The following is a 12,601-nucleotide window of genomic DNA, read 5'->3' as shown; positions in this document are numbered from 1 at the left end:
GCCCCAATCCTGTCCTGCAGCTGCTTCTGCAAGGACTGCAGCACACAGAGCAGTGCTGCACGTCTGGCTTCAGTTTTGCTTCTGTAGAAAAAAATAGTACAAAGAAAAACAAACTTACATCGCCGAGATGCTTTAGCAGAATATTTATTCAACGCCATGGTGAAGAGCAAAACTTGGTACAAACATAAACCCTCAGTGCCTTGCTCACCACTACGCTGTGCCAAGGGAGAAAAACAGGATTTGCTATCCTGGGTCAGGAGGGAAGGTGTAGAAAGGTGGAGACTGTTCCTTTGCTGTGTAAGGGGACGAGAGCTGGGTTTAGATCTTGAGTGCACACCCATACACACACACACACGAAGGACTCCCTTGTTTCTAGAAGTCCTGTGATGACAGAAGACCTGAGTACAGGGGTTCTGGATAAAGCCATGGGCACCTGCTGGGGCAGAGCAAAAGAAGGGTGCAAAATCCTCTCGCTGAGGGCTGGAGGAGCTGTTAAAGCCATCAGTGCATATTATGACAGCAGCCACTGCCTCCATGAAGACCGTTTGCAACCTGAGGCTGTGAGTGGCACAGACACCTGCCCTGGTGCTCCTGAGCTGGGGGGGAGCCCAGCAGCAGGTGCAGCTCCTGGGATCAATGCTGGCCTGGGAGCTTCAGCCCCTGCTGTCCGGGCCAAGTGAAGATTAGAAGCTTAATTTTAGACTAACAGTTGGCTAATGGCCAATAAACAACACTGAGTTCATAAAGTGAGCCAGCTTCCCCCATCAGAGGAGCCCTCAGAGGGAGCTGATCACCAACCCCAAGGTGAGTCAGCCCACGTGGAAGGAGGCTTATTCACACTCATTCCTTCAGGCAGGAAGGCTGCACCTCCACCTGTTCACCTGCTCACAGAGAACATACCAAGAGAACCTAAAGTGCCACAATTTGAGTAGCATAGGAGGGAGCTGACTGTGGAACCCATCATCACAGCTTATCCCTTGGTAGGGACAGCAGATCCCCTGGAATAAATATGTTACCAATGCCATGCTTTATTTAGGTGCTACAGAACAGAGGAAGACCAGGGCAAAGCTAGATTGTGTTACCCCAGCCCTCCCCACTCTCAGATTTGTAAACTGATGGTATCAGGACTTAGTTGTAAGAGAAACCAATGGCTGGGCAGCCCTGCCCCTCCAGCTCCATCCCAGCACTGCCTCCCCCACCACCTTTTCAGCCCTCTGATCCTTCCTGCCCTCCCTTCCTGGCCCAAACACTGTGTGGGGCAGCACTGGGCACACCCAGCATCCAGACAAGTTGCCCACAGAGGTTGGGACAAACAAACAATAATAAAACTACTATATTAAAAGAGCCCCGCAGTAGGGCAGCACAGCACTGTACCACTGCTTCTGCAGGTGCTCTGTAGCCGGTAGCTCTCAGCAAAGTCAGTCACGTCCCAGGCCCACACAGTACAAACCCTGGAGACGTGCCTCAGTCTGTTCTCAGAGACCAAAGCTCACCCAGAGAGAGCCGTGACCAAGTAGCAGCGTGTGATAAGCTGTGGGGAGGCTACCCTGCAGTGACCAGCTCGGGCTGCTGCCCACCGGACCCAGGCACAGGTCCTCAGCCCTTACGTTCTGTCTTTGAAGCAGACGCCCTGAGGAGGAAGCCATTAGCACTGCTGGGTCCCTCCTACCTCCGCTGACGGGACTGGTGTGCCCAGAGCTCGTCTCCATTATGCAGGGCTCAAAGCTCTGCAAGCTCCAGAGGTGGCTGCAGTGAGGAAGCCGCAGGAGCAGTGTACCTGGGTTCAGCTTTTCTGGTTCATGAGCCAGGAAAAGAGCAGCTTCCTGGGCCTGGGCTTCCTGGCCTGCTGGATTCGCACGGTGCGAGGGGATCGCCACACCTTGATGGTTGTGTCATCGCTGGCTGTCAGGAGCAGCTCCTGCTCCACCGGGCTGAAGGCCACCGAGTTGACCACGTTGTCGTGCTGCAGCTTGGCCAGGCAGATGTTGTAGTGCCGGTCCCAGATGTAGCCGTGGCGATCTTCTGCCCCGCTGCAGCAGACAGACAGCGGTGAGGACAGGCACGCTCTGCCTGCCACACTGAGCGCCCTGACCCAGCCAGAGGCCCCAGCCTTCGTCTGCACTGCTGTCACCCACGGGCACTCGCCCTAGGGGGGCAGATCCCCTTTGTGACCCAGGCCCTGCCACAGACACAGGTGGGTTTCCAGAAGTGGAGCCTGAAATGAGGTCGCACAGCAGCAGCGATTAAAGCCCTTCAGAGCAGCACGAGCACACGGGCTGTGCGCCTGGGCCTGCAGCCACACTCACGCTGTGGCACCTGCAGCAAGCCAGCTCTGTTCTGGGCTGCAGTGAGGCTGCTCCAGCCATCCCAACCTGCCCTCTTACACCTGCTGCGTGCAGCCCTCAGGAGGGGCACCTGCCACCCACTGACAAACACGCCACAGCCCCGCATTTCCTCTTTCCTTGCTGATTTCACAACAGGACCAAAGCAGACATCCTCCAGCAGCACTCTCTGACTGCTCCTCACAAACCTCTCTTCCCGCTCTGCTCACATCAGCCTCCAGCTCCCAGACCAGCCCTGCCTGCAGCACACCAGCCCCCAGTGCAACACCCAAGGCCATCCCATACCCGGGGCAGGATCCTGCCCCCTCCAGTGCCACACACCTTGCCACGAAGTCCCTGCTGACATCCAGGAAGATGAAGAAGCACTCCTCGTTGGGGGTGTAGGCCCGATGCGCACGCAGGGCTCGTTTCACTTCTTTCATTGTCTTCAAGTCAAACACGTGCAGATCGATCTCCTCAGCGATGGGAGGCGGCTGCATGGGGTCCGAGATGACGCAGTCCCGAGGCCAGGCACGGCTGTTCACGTACAGGTATCTTGGGGAGGGGAGCAGAGGGTTACCCCACACTCACAGCCACACCATAAATCCTCTCCCCTCGCACAGACAGGCAGGGCAGGGACCGCGCAGTTACCCTGGTCCTTAGCAGGCCTGCAGCTCTGAAACACGGGCAGAAACAGCACAGTGCTGAGCTGCTCCCTGCCTCCCTTTAAAGGAAGGGGTTAGAGTTGGAGAGCTACAGACCGGGCTGAGCCTCTTTTGTCTCATCAAAATCAATACTAAAGACAGCAGCCTATCCCACTGCCTCAGGAATGAAAGACAGTGCTGCAGGAAGCTCCTTCACTCTGCCATGACTCCAAGCTGAACTGGGCTCAGAGACACAGAGGGACGAAAGGTTTCCTGACAGGACTGGGAGAGACGCTCAGATGTTCACCTTTCATCAGTATGGGATGCAAGTGTCTGAGGTGGCCAGGACAGGATCCCCGTCCCAGGCCAACACAGGGCCCTCCTTCAGCCAGCAGCACAGGTCTGAAACTGCTCCCAGCTCTGGATAAAGGCAGCAGGGCCACAGGCGACTGCGTTTTCCAGAAGGTGAAGTTTACTGCTAGCACTCAAGGAAAGACAAGTGACCACTGTTGTGACAGCCACATGCAGGTATGCAAATGGGTCCCTGTGGTTAACCAGCCAAAGGGCATTTGACTGAGGTGACCCAACTGCTTCATCTTCTCTCTTTCACCACGTTGTGCAGTCAGTAAGTGGCAGCCACGTGCCCTAATGCAGTGCCTCCCCCAGCCTGACGCACAGAGGTTTGCCCTTGGAGCAGAATGTCATTTCTCCTCCCATTCACTCCAAAGCCCTCACACAGCTGTAACCCAAACCCTCTGGTGCCCAGGCCAGCAGAGCAGCAAGCAGCTTCCTCCCCCCCCCGTCACTCACCGGTGGTCAGGGGAGAGACCCATGCCAATGATGTGCCCGTGGATGTCAATGACGTGATCCAGCGAGTCAAAGAACTCATCCGAACGCCTCTCCTCCCCAAGCACCGGCCCAGCAGTCGTCATCTGATGGGGCAGGATCCTTTTAATCCCTTGAGAACAGAAAGGAGGATCATACCAGCCTGGGCTTCTGCCACAGACCAGCAGGGCTGATGGAAGCCCATTGGCTTCAAGAAGGGACTTCCCTCAGTACTACTAAGAAAGGATGACTGGATTGTTTCCAGCCTGGGGCTGAGGGAAGGGCTGGCACAGAGCTCCTATCCCTGCCAGCTGCTTCCAGGCTCCCACTAGCAGTACCTTGGGCTGGAACAGTGCCTATAAGCGACACACTGGCACACTGAGCCCTAGTGCTAAGAAGCCTAGAGCCCAGCTGCCAACCCACTCGCTACAGCCTCACCTGGCTACATGCCTCTGCAGCACAAGGGAGCTGTGCTGGCCACAGAGGCTCTCTGCTTGCAGAAAGGCTCTTCCTGTGGAGCCCCAGGGCTGGGCCCACCTCCTGCAGCCCTCAGACTCAGGGAGCCCAGCAGGCACACACTGTGTGGTGTTTCCTCCAGCTGCTGTGATGCACAGCCATGGGTCAGCCCAGGAAGCTCTAGGCACAAGGGCTGAGACCAGGACCAGACTCAGTGGTTTACAGTTTCCAAACTGCATGCTGTGGGTCAGGCTCTCTCCCCCAAAAGCTCCAGACAGAGGTCTCAAACACAGCCCCCTGTGATGGCCTCCTGGAGGGACCTGTAGGCCTCAGCAGTTCTTGGGCACACGTGTACTCAGCACCCTCTGTATGTCCAAATGGGAAGATCCTGCCCCCTGCCCAAGGGATCTTTAATGCCACCCTTGGCATAGCTACCTCTCACAGAGGAAGGCCAGGACTCCCCCACACTGTGCCTGCAGCCCAAGGCCCTGCACATCTCAGCAGCTGAGCTGAGAAACCCAGGCCCTTCGCTTCCTACCCAACTTGCTGCTCCCCAGCAGATTCTTTCTCCCTCAGGTAGCACCGGGGGAAAGAGGAGCTCCAGAGGAACTCCTGCAGAAGTGCTTGCACTTCTGGCAACAAATCGGCAACAAAGCTGTGATGCTCATAAACAGGCCCTGCTGCACCAGGAGCACAGCTCCCAGCAGCTTCCAAGAGACACCCAGCAGCACCAGCTCCCAGGGACAGGCAGCCACCACACAGAGACTGACTCAGTTCACGCACCATGGGCCAGTGAAGCATTTGGCAGCAGCTCAGAGCTGGGCAAGGAGCTGAGACACTGCAGCCACGCAGCTCCCGCTGGCAGCTGAGAACAAGAGCACCGTGTCACAGTTCCGTGCAGCCCAGGCTGCGCTCCTATCTTTGGTGTACAGAGTGGCTCTTCTCCAGGCACATCTGGAAACAGCCCTTCCCTGCCTTACTGCAGTGGTGCAGGCCAGGAAAGTGAGAAGAGGCTGCAGCAGGAAAGAGGACGTACTGAAAGGAACAGAAGTTGTCTGGCTTTACAGAAGTCTTCTCGCCTGGAGGCAGCTCTCCGTTCCTCCTCACATTTTTACCTATGTCTGGTCCTTCCCACTGAACACGTAGGCTACTTTCAGGAGTTTTTGGAGAAGCAGCCAGACTATTTACCTCTGCTCATCACTGCATTGATTTCCTATACCTTCAGTCTCATCTAGTTCCAGCTCCTCACCAGGTGTGCCCGGAATGAACTGGTGAAGTTCTAAGCCAGACAGAGACCCCCAGCGGTGCCCATGCTTGGCCTATGCTGCAGTTACAACCCCTCGTACCCAACTAAGAACCAGCAAGCTGTCACCAGCAGCTTGCCAGCCAATCCCCTCCTGCACCAGGCCAGCTGTTCAGCTCTAAGCACCCACATCCCACCAGGCTGTGGGCTCCGTCCCACAGGGATGGGGCGCTGCACAAGCAACACAATCACAAACTCCAAGCAGCTCAGACGTGCCTCGTCCTGACACCCTCTCCACACCGCACAACTGGCTCTCCCACAAGCCCTTGCCAGGGCAACCTCTGCCCCTCCTAGCCTCTCATTTGTGCATGGCTCACGGCTGATGTTAAGTCAGGAGCTCACTCTTGGTCTCCCGCTTAGCCCTTGCCGTGACATGTGGCCAAGCGTCAAGCCTGGCAGCAATAAAACCACGAGGCAAGTGCCTGAGGCAAACCACCCCCAGAAAGTGGAGGAGTCTCAAAACCCTCTGGTCCTGTACAGAGAACCCGGCCCGAGCAAAACTGCAACTGGCCACAAACAAGCAGCAAACAACACGGGTCTTTTCCAGATTAACATCCAGACTGCAGCTGCAGCCCGCACCCCTAAGAAGGCCGATGTGCCCTGGAGCTCAACCACAGCCTTACCTATCTGGTGCGGGGAGTAGGTGAGGCACCCTGTGGTGAAAATTAAGTATTTTGTCTTGCTGTTGCTGTCCGTGGGAAGCAGGTTCACCTCAGGCGGTTTAGTTCTGTTGCGTATGAACAGCTCAGCCACTTTGTTCTCCAGCTCAGCCTCGGTCATGGCAGGCCTCACGCAGCCCCCCATGATATCATCAAAGAACTGCTGCAGCTCATCCTCCGCTGGCACGCCCCCATCATCCGGCAATTCCTGTACTGCTGGCTCTGGAGTCTGCCTGGGCCTGGACTCCTCTTCTTCGCTGTCGCTGCCGAGATCAAAGACCGGGCAGGTGGAGGAGGAAGAGGCAGCCAGCTGCTCCTCGTAGTCCAGGAGCAGGTCTGGGGAATCGTACCGGCTGCAGTCAGCCACCATCACGGTCCGGATGGTGCTGGCATTCAGATTCTGGATTTTGAACAATCTCTTCACTACGTTCACATTCTCAGACTCTATGCCCTGGGAGCAGAAAAGAGAAGTAAGCGGGAATCCCCTCAGCACGGCGCTGCTCCCACAGCCTCCGCACAGCCACTGCCCACAGCCTGAGCCCACCCTGCAGGCTGCGGTCACACGCTGACCTCCCAGCACTGCTCTACGGCATCTCTAAGCATTACCATCAGGACTTGCCTGAGATGCCAGCCAGCTTTGTAACGCTCCTTCCCATCCTGGAAGTGGATGAGATGAGACAAAAAGCCAGGGCCAGGCTTTTGCAGGAAAACATCTGAGCTGGGAACACAGAGGCCAGGCAGCCTTGCTCCCACCTCCCTGCCTGAGGTCATCAGCTGGCACTGCTGAGAATTTCAGGAACAGGCTGCCGTGATAAACAGGTGAAGTGCAAAGCACCATTCCTCCAGCCTACGTGAAGCAAAGGGAAAGGTGCTCCTGGAGCTTTCATGTGCCCCTCAGCAGAATCAGCTGGATTGTCAGCTCCCAGAAACAAGCTGCAAGTCTCTCTCCACCTAACTGCTTTGGCTGTCTGCAGCCACACTTCAACATCTCTGACAAACCAGTCAAGGTCCTTCCAGGCCTCCTGGAGATGCACGAGTTAATGCTGCAGCGCCAGGTGCAACACAGAGATGTGATTGTTGGAAAGGTCCCTGCCACCACAGGGAATTCCATCTAGAGCCAGCATCAAAGCTTTGAGTCAAAGACACAAAACACCAGGATGTGCAGCTGTGACAACAGGACAGAGGCAAGACATGGAAGAGCAACGTGTCTGAGAAGCAGAAGCAGCAGAGAACAAACGAGCAGCACACAGGCTGAGGCCAGCACACACTCCATCTGTAGGTCTCCTCACAGCGTAGCAGACAGCACCTGGCCCACACATCTCAGCAGTGGCAGGCAGGACAGAGCCAGCCTCCCAGCCACCTCCAGGAACATCACAACGAGCTGCCAAGTGGGACAGTGGCCACTGCTCAACACCTGCCAGGATGCAGCCTTCCCACCCAGCCTCATACCCAGCCTTAGTAACCCTGCTGTGGTTCACCTGCCCTCCTGTTCAGCAACACTTGCTCCACAACTCTGCACCCAACTCCTCATCCCAATTAATAAGGCAGGAAATAATGGAAGCAGAGGGTAGAATAAGGCTATTGCAATGAGTCCCATAACACCAAGGATGGGAAACTCCATGCCAGGGTTGCCTCAAGCTCAATATCCAGAAGGTGAGTCAGAGGAGATAAACAGGGCAGACAAGGGTCTGAGCCACTGCTTCCCTCTCACATCTCCCCCGCAGCTTTTCCTCCCACAGGAACCAGCAGGAAGCTGCACTGCCTGAGGAGCTGGAACAGAGGCACCTCACCTGGAAAGCGTTGTTCAGCCACAGCACAGAACAGGAGGTTATACGCCCAATCCGATGCAGATTGCCAGATATCAAGTTGGTTTCATTCAGCCAACAGCCAAACACATCATAAGGTTTATTCCTCACCCTGGAAAGCAACGTGAAGTTCTCTGGAAGAAAAGGGAACCAGGAATGTGAGACGATGGCTCCAGACAGGGGATCTGGAGAAACCACTGCAGAAGGAATGGGAAACGCAGTCAGGTCTCAGCCCACGGCAGGGGAGGCACTGAACATCACTGCAAGCTGAGCAGATGCTGCCCAACCACAGACCAGCCCCAAGGCACGGCTGCAGACACAGATCATTTCTCCCTGTTACAGAGATCTGTGTGAAGTACACACAGAGGGAAAGCAAAACACAAGGGCGGCCAGATAGAACCAGACCAGAGTGCAGCCTAGCTACACAGCCTTCCTCCAAGCATGGCCCAAAGCAGCTGCCCCAAGGACAAGAACAAGTCAAACACACACAGATCTTCTTCACACAATCCCAGCCTCCCACCCCATGGGAACCATTCCAAGCAGGAAAGCATTTAGCAGCACCCCTTGGTCGTGGCACAGAGGTGGCAAGAGACAGCGCAGCTTTCACAGCAGGTTTCACAGAACTGCAGCAGAAAAGCTCGAGCTGGGCAGGATGACTGCATCTCAAAGGCATGTGAGACCTCAGGGCAGGACCAACTCTGCTTGAGGCAGAAATGGTGGCTTCAGGACAGCTGGGGACACGGGCACCTCACACCTTGCCCAGACTCTCACTTAGAGACAAGAAATGAGAACACCCATGGCACACTGCACTTTCAGGTGACGACATGCGTTATCCCTGAGGATATCCAGAAGGCCTGCCCAAACAAACCGCAACCAGGACCCCTTCGTGCAGGTGGTGGAAAGAAGGACAAGCAGAGGTCAAGCCCACAGCATGCAAAAGGCAAGGGGCAGAAGAGAACCCCATTTCCCATCACTTTACACCTCTCGGGAAGGCTCGGTGAAGGCAGAGGCATAATTTACCCATGCTGATTACGGCAATCTCTCCTGATGAGGAGTTGTGAGGCCCCACAAAGACACCTGATACCAGAAGGAGGGAGTCATCGGAGTTGAACTGGGAGAACTGTGTGTAGCTCCAGTTGTACGGCCTCATGTTGGAGCTGTGCTGCAGGGAGATGTCCAGTTCATTGCTCCAGATCTACAGGCAGATGGACAAACAGTTAGGAAGCTGCAAGAAGCCCGAAGGCTGTCCTGCTTCACCTGTCCTGTCAGCACTCACCAGTCAAAGGAAAAAAAAGTTACTGAAAGCCTTATTTAAATACCTTCAAGGCCCAAATTCCCTGCCAACCCCACTGACAGGGAACAGCCACAGCTCTGGAGAGCAGCTGAACACTGCATTTCTCCAAACTTCTCCATCAGCCAGGCAGTAAAAGTTAGCAATGCAGCTGGATTTTTAAGCATGTTGACAGAGATTTCTCCCAAGACAACCACCCATGCAAGACAGCTTCTGCGGCAGGTCATTATCACTGTTAGTCATAATGAGGGACTGGCTTGCACCTGGAAGCAGCCAGAGCCAGGTAGGCATCTCTACCACCTTCAGATGGGCTGAAGCTGGAATGTGCTGCTCTCAAGGTGGCAAAAAGCCATTCGTTTCTGTGGCTCTGAGAACAACTCAGCAGCTACAGATGAAAAGCCCAGTCACCCGGTCAAGCCTCACCTCTCCACAGGTTTCCTGAATGCTGCTCACACAGACGAGCCCGACAAAATCAAAACTGAAAGCTCTGTGCAGGGAACACCACTGCCTTACCTTAACTGTACAGTCTTTGGAGCACGATGCAAACAAACAGCCGGAGTGAGAGAAGCTGAGGTGCAAAACCTGGTCGTTGTGCTCCTTCAGGGCCTGCACTTCAATGCAAGGGATGGTGTCGTAGAGCCTCTGGAACTCATCGTACCAGGAGACGGCAGCTGGAACACAAGCAGGGTCGCATGACACGAATGCACACGGGAGGGAAGTGACAGCCCTGAGGTGAACACTGCAGCTCAGCATCAGGCTCTCGCAACGCACAGTGCTTGCAGGAGCTCTGCTGTGGCCACAATTCCTGCAGCTTCACCTGTGTTAGCAGGACTTTACATTTTTCTCAGTAGTTTTCCCACTCCTACACGCACACAAAAAATATCTTTTCTTCCAAGGAACACAACTTCTCACCACATCACTACTTTCTAAGGCACTGCAGCCACGATAAGAAACACCTAACAGCTATTAGCTCTCTAACAAAAACTTTGCTCACGACAAACCAGAAGTCAGAACTGCAGACGTGCTCCAGCACACTGCAAGCACATCTGCCTCGTAATGAAAGAGAAGCTGCTCCTCGGGGTACTGGGCTCCACTCTGTCTTGTCTGACACAGAACTAAGAAGGTTCCAGAGTGGTACTGAGATCAGGACAAAGCACCTGCATCAGTCAAGAAAGAGGGGAAACTGAAGAGAAGAGCTGGAGCTGGATGCAAGGCATCAAGGCAAACAAGGCTCCCTGCAAGGAAGAAAGCCTGGAGCACACTGTGAGAAGGTTACACCGACTGCCAAGTAAAGAGATAAATAAAAAGGATTTCTAACAAAGTGCCTATAGAGTTGTGGCAGCAAGTCCCAAGAAAGTAAAGAGGATCAGACATCTGTATGGATAACGGCCAACTTTCCTAGTTACACTGAGCAGGACAGAAGTTTTCTGGAACTCACTGTAGCCTGGGAGGCACCCTCCCCCAGGGCAGGGCACAGCTTGCTGCCAGGGAATCCCAGCATTGCTCAGTGGGCAGACTGCTTTGGCACCCCCCCTCCAAGTCCTTGGTTTCCATCTGCCAAACACTCCCAATGCTTCCCCTTACAGCTCCCTGAATGCTCAGACAGTGCTGTTTAGGGCACTCCCCAGCTCCCAGGAAGGCCCACCTGCCATCACCAAGGGGGACGATCCCTGCAGCCCGGGAAGAGCCACATCTGTTACTGAGCTACCCTGGCATCCCCACGGTCTGAAGAACAGGGCTGCCAGCTTACATGCCAGCTTACATTCAGGAGACATGAAGTGACCGAGCCTGCCCAATGTGTCTCAAATAAAACTCAATGATAGCATCTTTAATCTAAAGGAGCTCTACAGACTGTGCAAGTGAAACCAAGCAGCCTGCGCTGTCACATCCACATCTCCTTTCTCGAAGCCCTTGTGCTAATGTTTCCTGCTGCAGAGGGTTTCCCACTGCTTGATTCTCCTTGCTTCTTCCCATCCTCCTGTAGCCATCACAGATCACAGCTAGCGAGCAGGAACTCAGTTCTGTGCCACAGCCGATGCTGGGAGCACTGCGCACAACCTGGGGACAGAACTGAGCACAGCCCTCCTGGGCCACCGCATTTCTGCCTCTCAGAGACACCCCTGGTGACAAGGGGCCCTGTTCCCAGAAAGGCTCAGGGCACAGCACTGGGTTACCCCTATAGACAAGGATTTGCATGCCCATTCCTCAGCAAGAGAGCAGCAGTGCACCACGGGCTGCCCTCACAGAGGCTGCTGACAACTCTCCTCAGGGAGGGCCGTGCAGGACAGCCAGCCAACGCTGTTAATGGGTCATTTCCCTATTGCAGGTGCTAAGATCAAGTCTGACATGCCCCAGCAAAGTGGGTCAGGCGCCGCGTTAGCATTTGCCCTCTGTACAATTAGGCTGCTGCACATTCATCCATTGCAAGGCTCTCCTCTCTCGGTCAGGCTGCAGCCGCTGCCCACACCTTATGGAAATAGTCTGAGCAACTAACGCGCGCCCGCAGCCCTTCCTAGGGCAGATGAGAAAGGGACGGAGCCCGGAGCGGAGCCGGAAGGCCGCGATCAGGAAAAGCCAGCAGCGATCACCACGGCACGCCGTGACTCACCGCAGGGCCGGCAGGGAGGGCCGAAGCGCCCGGGCCTTCTGACGGCCCTCCGCAGGGCGCGGGGCGACTCCCGAGCCCCTTTCGGGCACATCACGGCCCGGCCGCGCCCGCCCGCCCGCGGAGCCCCGAGCGGCGCACCTGGGTGCCGGGGCACGTCCCGGGACACGCGGTAGTAGCGGTAGAAGAGCTCCTTCCACAGGAACTCGTCGCGGGCCACGGCGCGCCACTGCCGGCACACGAGGCCCACCGCGAGCACGTCGACGTGGTCCAGGTACAGGAAGATCTCGAAGAGCACGCTGTCTGGGAGCAGGGGGCCGCCCGCGGCCATCGTGTCATCCTGCCGCCGCACCGCGAGCGAGCGGCGCTCAGCTCGGGCCCGGCCCGGAGACGGCGCTCGCCCTGCGCCCGCCTCCCTGCCCCACACTTCCGGCCTCCCCGCCCCGCACTTCCGCTCCGGCTCCACGGGCCGCTCTAGGCCGCCCTCTCGGTGGTTTTGCCTTTCCGCCCGCGGCGACGATTGCCGCTCCGGACACAGCGAGCAGCGCCATCGCTCTCGGTCTCCCCGCCCCGTGCGGTCGGACCGCGCCCCCGGTGTTCGGGCTCCGCCCGCCGCTTCGTGGCTCCGGGTCTCCCAGGCAGTGAGCTCGCGGCCGGCGGGCGTGGTGCTGTCATAGCTGCCTGCAGCGCCG

The 12,601-nt window shown here is 56.4% G+C and overlaps 1 protein-coding gene across 1 annotated transcript; it reads right to left on the bottom strand.

Annotated features, from left to right (window-relative positions):
- Nucleotides 1-128: 128 nt before the first annotated feature.
- Nucleotides 129-12,268, bottom strand: FBXW5 (F-box and WD repeat domain containing 5). The gene is made up of 8 exons (XM_042813129.1): nucleotides 12,051-12,268; nucleotides 9,818-9,975; nucleotides 9,034-9,208; nucleotides 7,999-8,147; nucleotides 6,173-6,659; nucleotides 3,776-3,923; nucleotides 2,664-2,876; nucleotides 129-2,030 (listed from the first exon to the last, which is right to left on the bottom strand). The coding sequence occupies exons 1-8, from the start codon at nucleotides 12,238-12,240 to the stop codon at nucleotides 1,784-1,786; spliced, it is 1,767 nt and encodes a 588-aa protein (XP_042669063.1). The 5' UTR covers nucleotides 12,241-12,268; the 3' UTR covers nucleotides 129-1,783.
- Nucleotides 12,269-12,601: the final 333 nt, after the last annotated feature.

This window comes from Centrocercus urophasianus, unplaced genomic scaffold, assembly GCF_019232065.1.
Source record: "Centrocercus urophasianus isolate 14NV4802_14NV808 unplaced genomic scaffold, USGS_Curo_1.0 seq_1389, whole genome shotgun sequence".
NCBI lineage: Eukaryota > Metazoa > Chordata > Aves > Galliformes > Phasianidae > Centrocercus > Centrocercus urophasianus.
This window is presented reverse-complemented; position numbering and strand designations above follow the sequence as displayed.